The 13931-nt window shown below is 36.4% G+C and overlaps 1 protein-coding gene across 6 annotated transcripts in view; it reads left to right on the top strand.

Moving 5' to 3' along the window:
* Positions 1 to 13931, top strand: part of METTL8 (methyltransferase 8, tRNA N3-cytidine) — a 116517-nt gene that overhangs the window by 81305 nt on the left and 21281 nt on the right. For 5 of the 6 annotated variants that reach the window (XM_072040954.1, XM_072040955.1, XM_027461928.3 and 2 more), the window contains 6 exons: positions 1492 to 1555; positions 1887 to 2026; positions 5822 to 5928; positions 6022 to 6087; positions 6869 to 7095; positions 10170 to 10455. In XM_072040954.1, the coding sequence (XP_071897055.1) occupies positions 1492 to 1555; positions 1887 to 2026; positions 5822 to 5928; positions 6022 to 6087; positions 6869 to 7059 (568 nt within the window). In that variant the 3' untranslated portion in view covers positions 7060 to 7095; positions 10170 to 10455. Of the gene's footprint in view, positions 1 to 1491; positions 1556 to 1886; positions 2027 to 5821; positions 5929 to 6021; positions 6088 to 6868; positions 7096 to 10169; positions 10456 to 11846; positions 11972 to 13931 lie in introns of those variants that run through there. The other variant, XR_011810635.1, reaches the window with a different exon arrangement.

Raw genomic sequence — 13931 nt, 5'->3', positions numbered from 1 at the left:
CTTACACATCTGTCTTGTATGTGACCTGACTGAAATACCTCCTGTTTCTTAGCAGGCTTGACTTCTTGACTTTAAAGCACAGTTGGGTTTACTTTGAATTTAATAATATAAAAATTGTCTTTTGTATAAATGGAAAAAAAAGCCAGAGTCAAGTATGATTGCACGCTGGCTACAAAAATATTCGATTTAGGTTTGTAACCAAACTCTTACAAAGCTTGCCCATATTTCCTTAAAATTTAAGCTGCTTTTTAATACAAAATCATGATCGTGAAATAACCATCCAGATCAACCTGTGTCTTTATTTTAAGTTGACTTTCCACATGGCTCCTATTCTGCTTTCTGAGAAGGCGAGGGAAAAAAAAAGAAAGTAATAACATTTTAACAAGTCAATTAGGTAACTAGCTTGACCTTTGCCAAGGGACTGGCTGAGTCCAAAGCTTGGCTGCTTGCCCTCATCCACAATAAATACCTTAACTCACCAACCCTCATCATGATTTCAGAGCTCATAAAAGTTTTGTTCAGCAACAAGAAGAGAAAATATTTGGTCCATAACGCTTCTCCTGAAGAGCCCTCAGACAAAGGGTACTAGCTCAGCTGTATATACTGTTAAATCTTATAGTCATAGCACTGTCATAGTTTAGTAATTCCATTTCCGAAGGAACAGTATGTTCAAAATCTCAAATAATTTTTAGGAGAGGTTAATTTATCATGAGTTGATGATGAGGTCATCCCTCAGTTGTTTTTTGGGGGGCTTTTCTCAGTTTATTCTAAGCTAGTTTTTTGGAGGTGAAAAAAAACCACCTCCCTTGAGTTACTATTGTCTGATGAATGGTACAAGGAAATTTGCACCTGGCTTAGTTGTGGATGGGAGAGGAAGGCAAAACAGTGGTACAGGAAATTCTTATTCATTTTTGCTTTTGAAACAAAAGACATAATGGAGGGAAACAGTCAATACAGTTTAACCTAATCAAAACCACAGCTAGGTGGCACATGGGAACCCAAACCTTTACAGAACTGAGTATGACTTTTGCAAACGCAAACCTTACGCCCCTCTCTCACCTCCCCAAATAGCAACATCTTGTTGCTAATTATACTGCATACGTGGGCTAATGATAGAGATTTAGTCCAATGCTTTTGTAAGAAAATGTGACCTATTCATGTGCGTTTATGTAATACAACACCAGGACATTGTTGTCAATCCTGACAGCCCTCTACAACCTTCTTTCTTTTTCTTTTTCACTTCCTCCCTGACAAGGCTATAAGTCTCCATTTTATACCAACCGAATGTTGGCATTCTTATGAATTTGTCTGCCTGTTGGTTCATTACAACCTATGTGGCTTTCCATTTCCACGTGCTAGACATCAATAAACTGTGCTTGATCAAACCTGTGGAGAACCCCAAAAGGCTCTCTGTAGTTCTGTGAACACTGATTTTGACTTTCATCTTTTACAATAATAATTTTTTAACTGAAGTTGGTTTTGTTTTCCTAGCAATACACCTGGAACCTTCCTCTACTGTTGTGATTTTGCTTCAGGAGCAGTGGAGCTGGTAAAGGTAATTCATATGTTTGCTTTAGAGTAAGTTATAAGTCTGTAATTCAGGAGGCTGCCAGGAATCTGCCTTCATGAAAAAGAATGTGATAGCTTTGACAACTTTTAACTGAAGTTTTCAATATTCCAAAGAACAAAGTCTTACTCTATACAAGAAAAAATGAATACCATCAGTGAGCTTGCTTCTCAGCTTGAGTAAGATACCAGACAGAATAGGCTTTTATGTGAGGTGTTTTACAATGCTGAATAATTGAAGAAAAAAGTTTCTTGAGTCATAGTAAACGTATTAACTACTACTGTTCTCTCTGTGCCTCTTTTCATCTTGTTCCTGACAGTCGCATTCGTCCTACAATTCAGCCTGGTGTTCTGCCTTTGTTCATGATGTGTGTGATGATGCTTTACCCTATCCTTTTCCAGATGAGATCCTGGATGTCATTCTCCTTGTCTTTGTGCTCTCAACTATTCATCCTGACAGGTAAATGAAGACTAAAGGGCAAAGCAAATAGGTTAAATCTCTTTTATCCCTAGAGGTTTTCAAGAATATCAAAGGAAGATGATGAATCTTTAATTTATTATTTAGCAAGATATGATATTTATGTTGTAAAAACAGAAACAAAACACAAACACAACCAACCAACAACAACAAAATCCAAATCCAATCTTAAATGTTTCCTGTTTTCAGGCTTTGAGAGAAAAGCTGGTCAGACTATTAGTGAATTCACTCATTAGTGAACCTCCTGTCTCCATCAAATAAAAGGGGTATATTGTAACTAAGTACACCCCCATTAAATGTAGCAGTGCTTCAAGAAAATTGCTGTCTGCACCATGAGTACCGTGTTCAGCTTTGGGTCTCTCACTACAAGAAGGACATTGAGGCTCTGAATCACGTCCAGAGAAGGGCTATGAACCGGGTGAAGGGCTTGGAACACAAGTCCTATGAAGAGCAGCTGAGAGAACTGGGGTTGTTTAGCCTGGAGAAGAGGATGCTCAGGGGAGACATTATTGCTCTGTACAGCTACCTGAAAGGAAGGTGTAGGGAGCTGGGGGTCGGCTGTTCTCACAGGTACCTAGTGATAGGACTAGAGGGAATGGTCTCAAATTGCACCAGGGGAGGTTTAGGTTGGAAATTAGGTGACATTTATTCTCAGAGAGTAGTCAGGCATTAGAACGGTTGCCCAGGGAGGTGGTGGAGTCACCATTCCTGGGGGCGTTCAAGGAAAGGTTGGACATGGTGCTGAGGGATGTGCTTTAGTGGGTGACATTGGTGGGAGGGTGATGGTTGGACCAGATGATCTTGGAGGGCTTTTCCAACCTTACTGATTCTATGATTTAAATTCAAAAACAAACCACTAGTCTTCCAGAAAAAAAATATATATATTTTCAGTGATCAAAACCAAATATTCATGTTTTAACACCTTAATAGTATGTTGATAAGGATTTAGCTTGCTGATTTTGCCACACACAGATGCATACATACAGGCCTTTTAAGCTGAGATGCATTCAGAGTTTTGTAACTTTTTTGGATTTGAAGAAGTTAATTTAATTTCCATGTGGAGTGTTATGTTGAGAACTCTTAACCTTGTTACTAATGCCTCTCAGTGTCTAATGAACCAAACTGTTAAAGCTGGCTGATTTAAAAAAAATACCTTTTTTAATAGAAGTGCAAAAGAGGGTATGTAAGTTAAACTACTTGACTCTTCCTTTAACCAAATCATAAGAAAGGAAATACATGCTGCATGTCTGATAATACACTTACTACTTTAAGAATGTCATTAAAATGGGCTTGGCAAACAGGACAGTATTTGCCTAAGTCTCAGAACTGTTTCCCTGCCTCCTTGCCTAAGTTACTAACGATTAGCTTCACAGAAAAATCTTTCCCATATAGGATATTGCTCCTTCCTGTTTGTTCAGAGATGAGCACATGAGTCATGCAAAGCCTGGGTCCAGATTTCAAAAACAATTCACGCAGTAGATTTCAGATCTCTGTAACTGCAGTGATGCTGCCAGAAGGAAATTGGACAATAGAGCAGTATTCATTCAATCACTTTGCCTGTAAGAAGCAGTAATCAGATGTTCTGACAGAATTTCTGTGGGTCTTTTCCCGTTCATCATTTGAGTATAAATGTGTATGTCTTTTTTTCCTCCTCATGTCAGGATCCAGAGGCTCACATGGATGTTTTTGAATACATGTGTACACACATCCATATATATATACACATATATATACACATAAAGATGTCCATGTAATTATTTGTGTGATAAGATCCACTTTCCCAAGATTTGTTAGTCACTACTGTCATATCCAAGAACTAAAGTGACTACACACAGACAAATGTAATCCAGATCCTTGTTATTCAGTATACGTTTTCTTCTGAAAATTTTCTAAGTGGGAGATGAAAAAGAAAGCCAAGAGAATGATGGTGCAGAACTTAGGTTCTTTGGAGAAGTGAAAAACATACATAATAGAGAGACACATTTGTGTTCAGCACAATTGCTACTTAGTGATTTCTCTCAGGCTCTTGTGTTTCATTTTTGGTAATCACTGCTTTTATACTTCATAGGTAATAACTTCAATTCACTTGCTACAAGTCACCTCTAAGAATTGGTCATGGAATTTGAAAGGAATTAATGTGATCCAGTCCTCTTGAACAGATCTAGTCCTACCAGATGAGATTTCTCAAAGAACTTTCACTTTTTGTGCACGCACTTTTTTTTTTCTCTGTGTGTAAAACTTACATTTATGTAGGCAGCGTCTGTAATTCTGTGCACAGCCACCTGTTTGAATGGTCTCCTGTTTGTAGGTGGTGCTGCTTTTTCTGTCTGTGGCAGGATACTTGGCTGCCTGTGTTGAGCATGAGCAAAGAGGAGATCTATTAAAACACTTGGCTTTGTCTGAGGAAATTCCATGCTCAAAAAGTGTGTGCTTTATTTTATTTACTTATTGAGATATGCTGCTATTTTCTGCTGAATTACCTCTTAATTCTGTCCCTTAAAAATCAAGTCAGGATATCTGCACTGTTGTTGCATGAGGACTAAATTGTGTTATTCCTTGAATTCTGACCTTCTTGGGGGAAGGGAGGTAAGGCTGCCTGAGTGACAGGCATGCTGTAAGGATTTTCTAAGGTTAGCAGTAAAGGTATGTTGATTTTTGCATAAATGAGGAGGGCTTGCTGCTCTTTTAACTCTTTTAAGGTATGGATAGGTATTTGTATGATACCTATCTGTATGTTCTCTGTGGTCTGTCCACTTCCATGTGGGAACAAGGGTTGACTTAGGCATATGGACTTTTCTACTTTACAGCCCACTAGGTACAGAGTGCCTTTTGTGGTCTTTCATGAATTTGGAAAACATGAGTCCTTTATGTGGTTCTGAAAGAGTGAGGCAAACTCAAGCAATTATTCATTAGTAAGGTATTTTCCAGAGTAATACAAATGAACTTATAAGAAGCTCCAAGGTAAGGTTAAAAAATGATAATGAAGGTGCTCTTGTCTAGTAAAAAGCAAAGAGCACCACATAAGGTACTTACTCCAATTATTCATACAGCTGCCTGCTGTGATCCTGGTAAGGAGAAGATGATGTTAGTTATGATCAAGACTCACAAATGTGTCAGTGTTTCAGAGGATGCAGACTTTCCTCCTATAACTAGCAGTAGCTCCAGATGGAGTTCTGCTGGATTACTCTCCTGAGGTACTACTTGTATTTGTCTTTCCATTCTCTGCCATTAGGGGTTCAGATGCTGACTGTATGCATGATCAGTACCTCAATAAAGAAATCCAGTAAGTTTTTGTCAGCCTTCCAAGCTCTTGGTTTTGTTGTCTATAGTGGAAGGGCTCAGCATAGCTCACCAATGCATATAGCTGACTGTTCATTCATTGTTTGTCACCTGACCTATATGACTCATATATTCAGGAGTTGTGTTTTAGCTTGAGATTCTGCTGAAGTGAAGGTAAAGGACTCTCTTTTTCCAGTTTGTATTCTCTAATAACATTTTCTTATAAATTTTTGTCGTGGGAGTTGGTGGAGTTTTTGTTTCTTTGATTTTTTGTTTGGTTTGATTTCCCTTTTTGTCCCCCCTTTTTTCCTTCTTCCTTTTTTCCCTATTGTTTTCCCTACAGCTCTTCCTGTTCGCTAGTGTTTGGCCTTTTTGTAGTAAACATGGACACATCACATTTTAGCTTTGTAAATCTATGTTTTTCAAGCATCTAGGGGAAAAAAAAAAAAAAAAAAGTTAAGTTTGCAAATATCACAAGTATCTCATCTGTTTTCTAAGGATGCAAGGGGTTATAAATAGGTTGGCTAAACTACTGAAACCTGGAGGAATGTTGTTATTTCGAGACTATGGAAGATACGATACAGCTCAACTTCGTTTTAAAAAAGGTAATTCTTGAATGCTTTGGTAGCTTACTGTTTATTTAAACTCTTTTTGAAAGAAATGACACATCCTTTTTCTTTACTGTTCTAATTCCTTAGGTCATTGCTTGTCAGAAAATTTTTATGTACGAGGAGATGGAACCAGAGTATATTTCTTTACGAAAGGTATGGAATGGTTTAGCTTAATAGGAAGTGTTGATTGTCTCTTAAGATGATTTGGGTTATAAAAGCTCATCTTAAAACAGAAATTTAAAGAAGGGTTTATGAGCTTCTTTTCTGATTCTCTGCTTTTACAAGGCCCAAAGCTAAATGTTGTGAGAAAATAATTCCCTTTACATGCATATGCTTGTTGCATCTGGGGTACTTCAAGATTGTTTGCGGTACTTCAAGATTGCTTGCAGACATCACTGGAATTTCTCTTTGAATAAGCGTCTTGTGTCTAATGATATTCTCAAATTCTGTTATTTAAAGGTGTACTTAATATATTTCTTAAAACTGAGAAACATGCTTGGAAGGATAGCTGGTGGCCATACTCTGATATGTTGTTCTGCTGTGCTGGTCAGTCAGAGGTATGGGGCTGCTCTTTCTCCAAGAGCTAAACTTAAATTCCTTGTTATGGATATTACTGCTCTTTGCCCCTCCAGTCATCCAGTCTTGTTAGCAGTCAGCTTAGACTGGTGCACTGTAGCTCAGCTGCTGAAAATTGTGAAAGTGAGCATCACATTACTTTTTTTTTTTTTTTTTTTTTTTTACTGTAATGTGAATAGAGAGCTGTGAAAATGTCTTTCTAACAAAAGACTTACTATGGTAAGTTTCCCTGATCTCTCAAATCACAAAACAGAATTACTTCTATCTTTGGTTGAACTGCCGGTTGTTAATTACTACGTTCTACAAATGTTTTTTTTTTTTCTTCTTAATTGCAATAATTCTTTGTATGAGAAAACAGATGAGATATGGAACATGTTCAATTTGGCTGGATTAACCGAAGTACAGAATTTAGTTGATCGGCGATTACAAGTAAACAGGAAGAAAAAAGTGAAAATGCAGCGAGTTTGGGTACAAAGCAAGTTCCAAAAACCATTGCTGTTATCTGTGAATAATTCTGAAGAAGCCATGAAAAAGTATCCATATGGATAACTGTACCATGAACTTCAGAAATGGAAACAAATTTGAGTACGTATATTTCATATAAATCTTGTGTTAGCCAGTGAAAAGGAGAAATATATTGAATTAAAAGCCTTTCCCTGACATTTTGTAAATGTATGTATTTGAGAATAATCTGAAAAAAATATGTATTTCTGACTTCTGCTTTATATGCAATAAAGGGATATACATTAATCTGGTCATAACTGCAACCAGGTACTCTTCTACTTCCTGTAATGTGAATAGTCAATAAGTATAAGCATATATCTTGTTCTTGGTGAAATTCACACCATGTAAAATGTTTTAAGTTTTACTGAAGCATAATTGTTACAGAGATTTAAAGAATCAGAATATCTGTTCTCACTATCGTTACAAGCTGTGCTGTGTTGACTTCTGAGTCATGCCTCTTTTAACAACCGTGTGTCTTGCAACTGTATTTCCTCTTTTGGGGGAAATTTCTTGGTGCATAAACAATGAAGACAAGATCTGTTTCTGATTTGCATGAAAGCTGTTATTTCATACTAACTGCATGTGATACACATGGGTGTCAGATTAGTCAGTGATTGTCATCCTGCACTGTGGCTGGTTCAGTCCTCTGAGGTCTCCACTCTGCATCTATGTGCTCATCAGAAACATACCAAACTCAAGTTTGTGTAACAGCTATGTAACACGTGTTATATTTCAAGTGTTGTAGGTTGTAAGCTCAACATCATGTAGAAAAGAATGCCCTAAATGCCAAAAAAGCTCTGAAACCAAAGCACTGTTAACATTAGCCGGGATAAGTACAAGCATTATTTTCATGATGTGCAATAGGCTAGAGAGAGGAGCAAAAAGAGTAGTCCAGAGTACATTTTATTAATATTGTTATGGGGTAATGTAATCACACTAAAATGGTGGTCTACATGGCAGCTGAAATATTTTTGTTGTTTACACAGAGAGGTTGGTTTCTTAGGGGTTGAGTCTTAGAAACAAGGCAATGTTTTTGTATTGACCCTATGAAAAGACAGGACTATATTAAAATGTCATGTGCTTCTAGGGAGAAAACCAAAATGTGAGTATTGCTTTCAGAGGCACACCACGATACTGAGGCAGTTGAGCTAGTATTAAAAGATGCTATTTCTGCTGTTTAAGTGTGATTTTACAATCACTTAGCCACAAGGAAGACAGGAAGACAGGATAAGAAACAGTTGAATTAATAAAATAATACTTCAGTGATTTTGTGTTACTTCAACAAGGACACAGAATGCATATAATCTATGACATGCATGCAGTTTTGAGTGCCATTAATCTAGTTCTCAGTCTCTTTTTTTTACTTTTGTTTCAGTCTGAGGGCTGAGCATGTTCCAGCTGAGAACCATGGTTTTTTTTTGTGTTTGTTTTTTTTTTTCCAAATTGTTAGCTGCTAAGCTAAGTAAAACTGATTGTCTTCTAGAAAGAAAGAAATTATCTAAATTTACGTGTTAAGTATCTTCATCCACTTAAACAACATTTCCAAGACTTGCACAATTTCCATAAAACCAGTTATTTCAAGAATGAAATACAATAAGGGGTTTTAGAAGGTAGGATTCTATCCTGCATTTCTTGTGTATTCTGAGCTCCCATTACAGTAAGATACTGTTATATGAATTAAGTAGCTTAGGAAGCTTTGGTTAGCAAAGTTTTGGTTAGCTTTGTGTTACTGTAACTTGCAATAAAGCTCTTGTGGTGTGAATCAGATTAGGGGTTAAAATATAGCTGTGTTTCTTGAGGCCATCAGTTTTAGGAGACAACAGCATCTTCATGGAAAATGCAAATAAATATTTGCTTATATTTTAAAGAAGTTGCTACCCTGTGCAACTTTTATTTGTAATTTAATTTTTATTTTGCAGTATGCATAGCTCTGAGTCTAGTACAAAGTATTTTCAGTTGTAGAACTTTCCAGGAGGTGATGGTGATGATAAGCTTTTGAACATCATACAGTCTTATTCATGTGTATGATGTAGATTTTCCATATGTAGAGGCATGTTTGCTATGTCTCTCACACTGATATGTTGATCCTGGCAAGATTTTAATTTGCTATATTGTTAGTTTAAGAAAAATATGACATCAGAAGAAACCAAACCCTAAATTCTAGTATGGCCTTGAGCAAAATTGGCTGTTTCTCTTCTGCGCGTTGCAGATGAAGTACTGACAGGCTCTTTTAGAAGAATGGTGCCTGTTGTAGAAGTAATAAGATCAGCTACTGTTTGTAAGAATGTAGAATATCCACTGTAAAGAGAGTTGGACTAGTCCAAACTCTTTTAAGACTGATAAAAGGGGAAATGGTAGAAAGATATCTTTCCTGATAAGTCCTACCCAGATGCAAATTCTTTCTGTATTTTGACTTTATAAAATTTCAGTTTTCCAAAAGCTTAATAAAGGACTGTTTTTTTGTTTTGTTTTGTTTTTTAATAAAAAAATATTTTTGTTAGTTGGGAAAACTGATTATTTTGGAAATATTTATATAAAAGTAAGGTCAGTAGAACTACTGAAATGAAAGAAAGAAAAAAGCTGCAGGTAATAATATAGGAAGTGCAGTTGAAAATGGTTTATTTTTAATCTATAGGGGAAAGAAAAATAAGGGTATTGCAAAGAAAGAAGTGCCCAGTACATAAATGGTTCTCAGTATTACTTTTGAAATCTGTACTTCTTTAATGAGATACATGCCTGGACTCTCTAATAATATAAAATGATGTAAATATACATTATATAAATGTTTTAATTGTTAATTGCTAATGATTGTGTAGGTTTGGTTTGGTTGAGCATGATTTCCTGTGCGGGTAAGGCAGACGTGTGAATATGGAAGAATACCAATTACAGAAAGATAATCTTGATTTTTGGCTTCACTGGCTTTGGCTTCTTTTGTGATCTCCACTGATACTGCATTACATTTATGTAGAGGTAGATGAGAATGGCACCTGCTGGTTTAGACTAGGTGTTCTTCCATCTCACGTAGTTTTTAAGCAAAAACAAGAAAGCTATATAGTTTAAAACAACAACAAAAAAGAAAGTGACCAACCTTCTTTCCCTCACTAATTCTGAGGTATCTAGTCAATAACAATTTGTGGTTTTGTTTTGTTTTCCAGCAAAACCAGGGTATGTACTTGTGCAATATCTACAGATCCACTGAATCTGAAGAGGACAAAGAAAATGTAGGGCAGACAAGGAGACAACAGAAACTCCAGACACGAAAGACAACTTGCTTTTTATATTGGGAACTGCTGTCTTTCTGTTTTGTCTTTTGTTTGTAACTCAGCTAATCTGCAGGTTCTACTGTTGAAAAATGACTAAGTATTTGTAACAAACCATCGTGAAATTTGTATGAAAAACCAATGGTAATCATTTAACATAAACATTGCTACTTCATTATTATTTGTGGTGTGGTCTTGTTTGACTGCTCTGGTGTGTTTTTTGATATACTGATATATCCTTTGTTTTCCATTTTTCCTGTGCATGGTAGACAGTTGAGCTGTTTCCACAGGAGTTATATATGCAAACATTTGGAGTAAAGTTTGCTGGATGGCTTACTTGTAAGATTGAAACAAGACAGTTTTATTTCCTTCTATTCAGAACACATTACTTTTTCTTTCTGTGTGAATGCAATGAATAGTATACATGTTCAATTAATACAGCGGTATTGGCTGTTTTTTATTATTTTAGACCAAAATATACCTTAGGCTATGGTGTCTGTTTGGTGTATCACTGGTGGCAGTGATAATAGATGGTTCCTATATCAACCATTACTTCTTCCTAATGGGTGTCAGAACAACCTTAGCAATGAAACATATATATGCATTATAAAAATATTAAACATTTTAATTGTTAATAATGTAGGTCACTTTGATTTTCAGTATCTAAACTTCTCTCCATGTTAGGAACAAAGATTTGGCATGTGTGGTTTTCTTTATTTTATTTTATTTATTTATTTATTTTTAAGCATCAGGGATGTGCCAGTTGCTCTTCCCTTGACAATCTGCCAAAAGTTGATTAAGTCTGTCTTCTAATCACAATTATAGTTAGCATAGTGTCAGTAAGAATTACTTGGGTTGCCATGGGCATCACTAGCAGATTCTTTGCTGTATCTGCTAGTCTAGGCATGTTGGTTGTGCCTGGACTTGATGACTGAGCTGAGAAGGGAGCCCTTTCGTCCAATGACCATTGTTCATCTTTTGCTGGTGCCAAATAACTAAAAGGAAGAGCTTGACTGATTTGAAAGCAAGAGTCAAACAGGTGGGAGCAGAGGGAAATGAAGATGGTGCTCAAAGGCAGACAAGAGAAGGAGTGTTTCCTCTGGGAAGTGGGGTAAGAAGTAAGCTTGGTTGGACTAACAAAACAGGAATGAAACATAGAACTGTATGGGAAAATGAGAGACAGAACATCACGGGCAACACAGAAGCAGATATGTGTAATGAGACAGTGTGGCACAGGGTAAGGACACTGGGACTAGGAACTAGTGAAATGAAATTAAGGAGTTTAGAATGTAAAAATAAGACTGATCTTTCACAGAAACAGTTCTGAGTAAACAAATCGGGATGAGGATTTGAGGTGGAAAGACCTATCTTCAAAGTCTATTTTCCGTTGTGGTACTGTATTCACATCTTAGTAGAATATTACAGGCTTTGACTTTCATCCTAATGTGTACAATGTATTTTGGTTTCTTCCCAAGATGGAATGTTTCCTTTGTTGTAGATTATATGTGCTATACACGTGCTTGCAACAGTGCAGGCAGGTTTATGATACACCTGTTTTTGGTTTTTCCTTAGGGAGCAACATTTTTACCTTCTTTCAAGTAGAATTCTAGAGTGACAGAAGCTACAATCCTAACCTCCTGGGAAGCAAATACAAAAGAATAACAGAAGTCTCCGCACCCTGACTGTGCTCAAGCAAGGTAGGACAATTAAATTTACTCCATATGTTCTGAAGTTGTCCCATTTAAATCAAGACTGTATCTGCAGATTATCACCTTGAAGTGCCTCCCAATCTCTGTTGCTGTTATACTTGCATCTGTTCAACAGAACTTAATTGAATTTGTATGAACTAGAAATACAGCTTGAGAGGAAAACAGAATAGTCTTTAGGTTTTATCTGGGATTACAACAGTTTAGAGGAAAAATCTGTTTATTATTTTAAAACAACAGCCAAACCCAAAATCTCATGGTTGCAGAGGAGCACTCATCAAAAAGGCTGGAAATGTAGGTTATTCTTTGAAGTATAATGTACACCATTGAAAATATTAAACTGAATACCTGTGTGACAAAGCATAGCATGCTTACTGGTAGCCAAAGGTATCTTGTCATTGCTGTCGTGAAAGAGGAGCGAGCAACAACATAGCCCCATTTTCAGAGGATGTTTTATTGATCAGGTTACTACAATTTTGCGGTGATTGTGAAAGATTAAGAAATCAAGTGAATTAATTTAATAACTGCTAAAACACACTGATGACATACACAATTTAGTAAATGCTCAAATAACAATCTGAACATTCACACATTGACGCTAAACAAACTTTAAGCTCATTGAAAACACAGACTTGGTGTATGCTGCTTGTTGTAAAAACAAGCAAAATGTAAAGATGTATACATATGATGTAAAAATAGAATGCTATACAGCTACTAAGTAAATCCAGTGTAAAATCTTCTCTGTTGTGTGTCCTGTTCAACTAGAAAAAAGATGTGGTGGAAAAAATTCCTAGCGACATAGAAAAGCTTTATAGGAAGGCAGGTTAGGGATATTAATGATAGGCAATGTGAGGATGGCATATTAAATTATATTTTAGTATCTAGAAGGTAAAATGTATCCCTTTACATAACAAAACAAAACAAAACAGGATAAGTTATTTAAGTTAGCAGGCAACAAATCTACATTGATAAAATAAGTATATGTGATATACCTTCTCCCCAAAAAGAAAAAGAGGAATCACAATATTCACAAGAGTAAATGATCAAGGAGTTACTAGAAGTAACTTATATGAGATTTTCCATTTTTATTTTTATATTACGTGTGAAAGAGGACATCTGCATATTTACTATTTAAGACTTTAAAATGCCATTCTCCATTTAAAACAAAACAACAAAACAGCAGACTAAAATATTTGTATTGCCTTTTGTGGGATCCTAATATTGCTCATCAGCAGAGCTAGAAAATAAACTTGAATATAAATTGGTCTCGTAGGCACATTTTACTGAATTAAGAAAAGATAGGTGGGGGGGAGGAACATGCTAATTGGCATGACAACATGTAGTCCTGTAGCAATCATACAGCAGCTACTATTTTATACAGAATGACAAATTCAGCACAGTGCCGAAGAGAGAGGCATCACTCTTAGCACACTTAACTCTCACGACAATACCTCTGTTAATTGATATTTGGGCTAGGGAAAAACCAGAGAATTAAAGTAATTTGTTTGCTAAAAGAATAATGATTAATTATGCTTGGTCAGTCTGGTCATATTAGAGGGCTTCACTGCAGAATCAACATTCACTTTTTTTTCCTTTCTTTACTGTCAGGCACACTCTAGCCTCCATTTCCTCCCAAACAGCAAGTGATTTTTAAATGGAGGAACCTACCTCTAGTCTTTTATTCTACACTAGGAAAAGCTTTGCCATTTTTAATGGCTCTGTTTGCCGCATATCTATCCTATTAAGCACAGTAGTCAGATGTCATTCCAGAAGAATCGGGCAGCTTAGTTTCCAATGACATTGATTACACTCAACAGTGAGGATGAGAAAGAGTGGTGGGTGGAGAAGTGAAAAGACAGTGTGAGGCATTTCAAGGAGGAGGCTTGCACTCCAGAACTTACATGTGGGTGACAATCCCTTTGAGAAACTGTTTTTACTCTGAAGTGGAGCA

Source organism: Anas platyrhynchos, chromosome 7 (genome assembly GCF_047663525.1).
Source record: "Anas platyrhynchos isolate ZD024472 breed Pekin duck chromosome 7, IASCAAS_PekinDuck_T2T, whole genome shotgun sequence".
Taxonomy (NCBI): Eukaryota; Metazoa; Chordata; class Aves; order Anseriformes; family Anatidae; genus Anas; species Anas platyrhynchos.
Note: the sequence above shows the minus strand (reverse complement) of the source record. Positions and strands in the feature narration are given on the sequence as shown.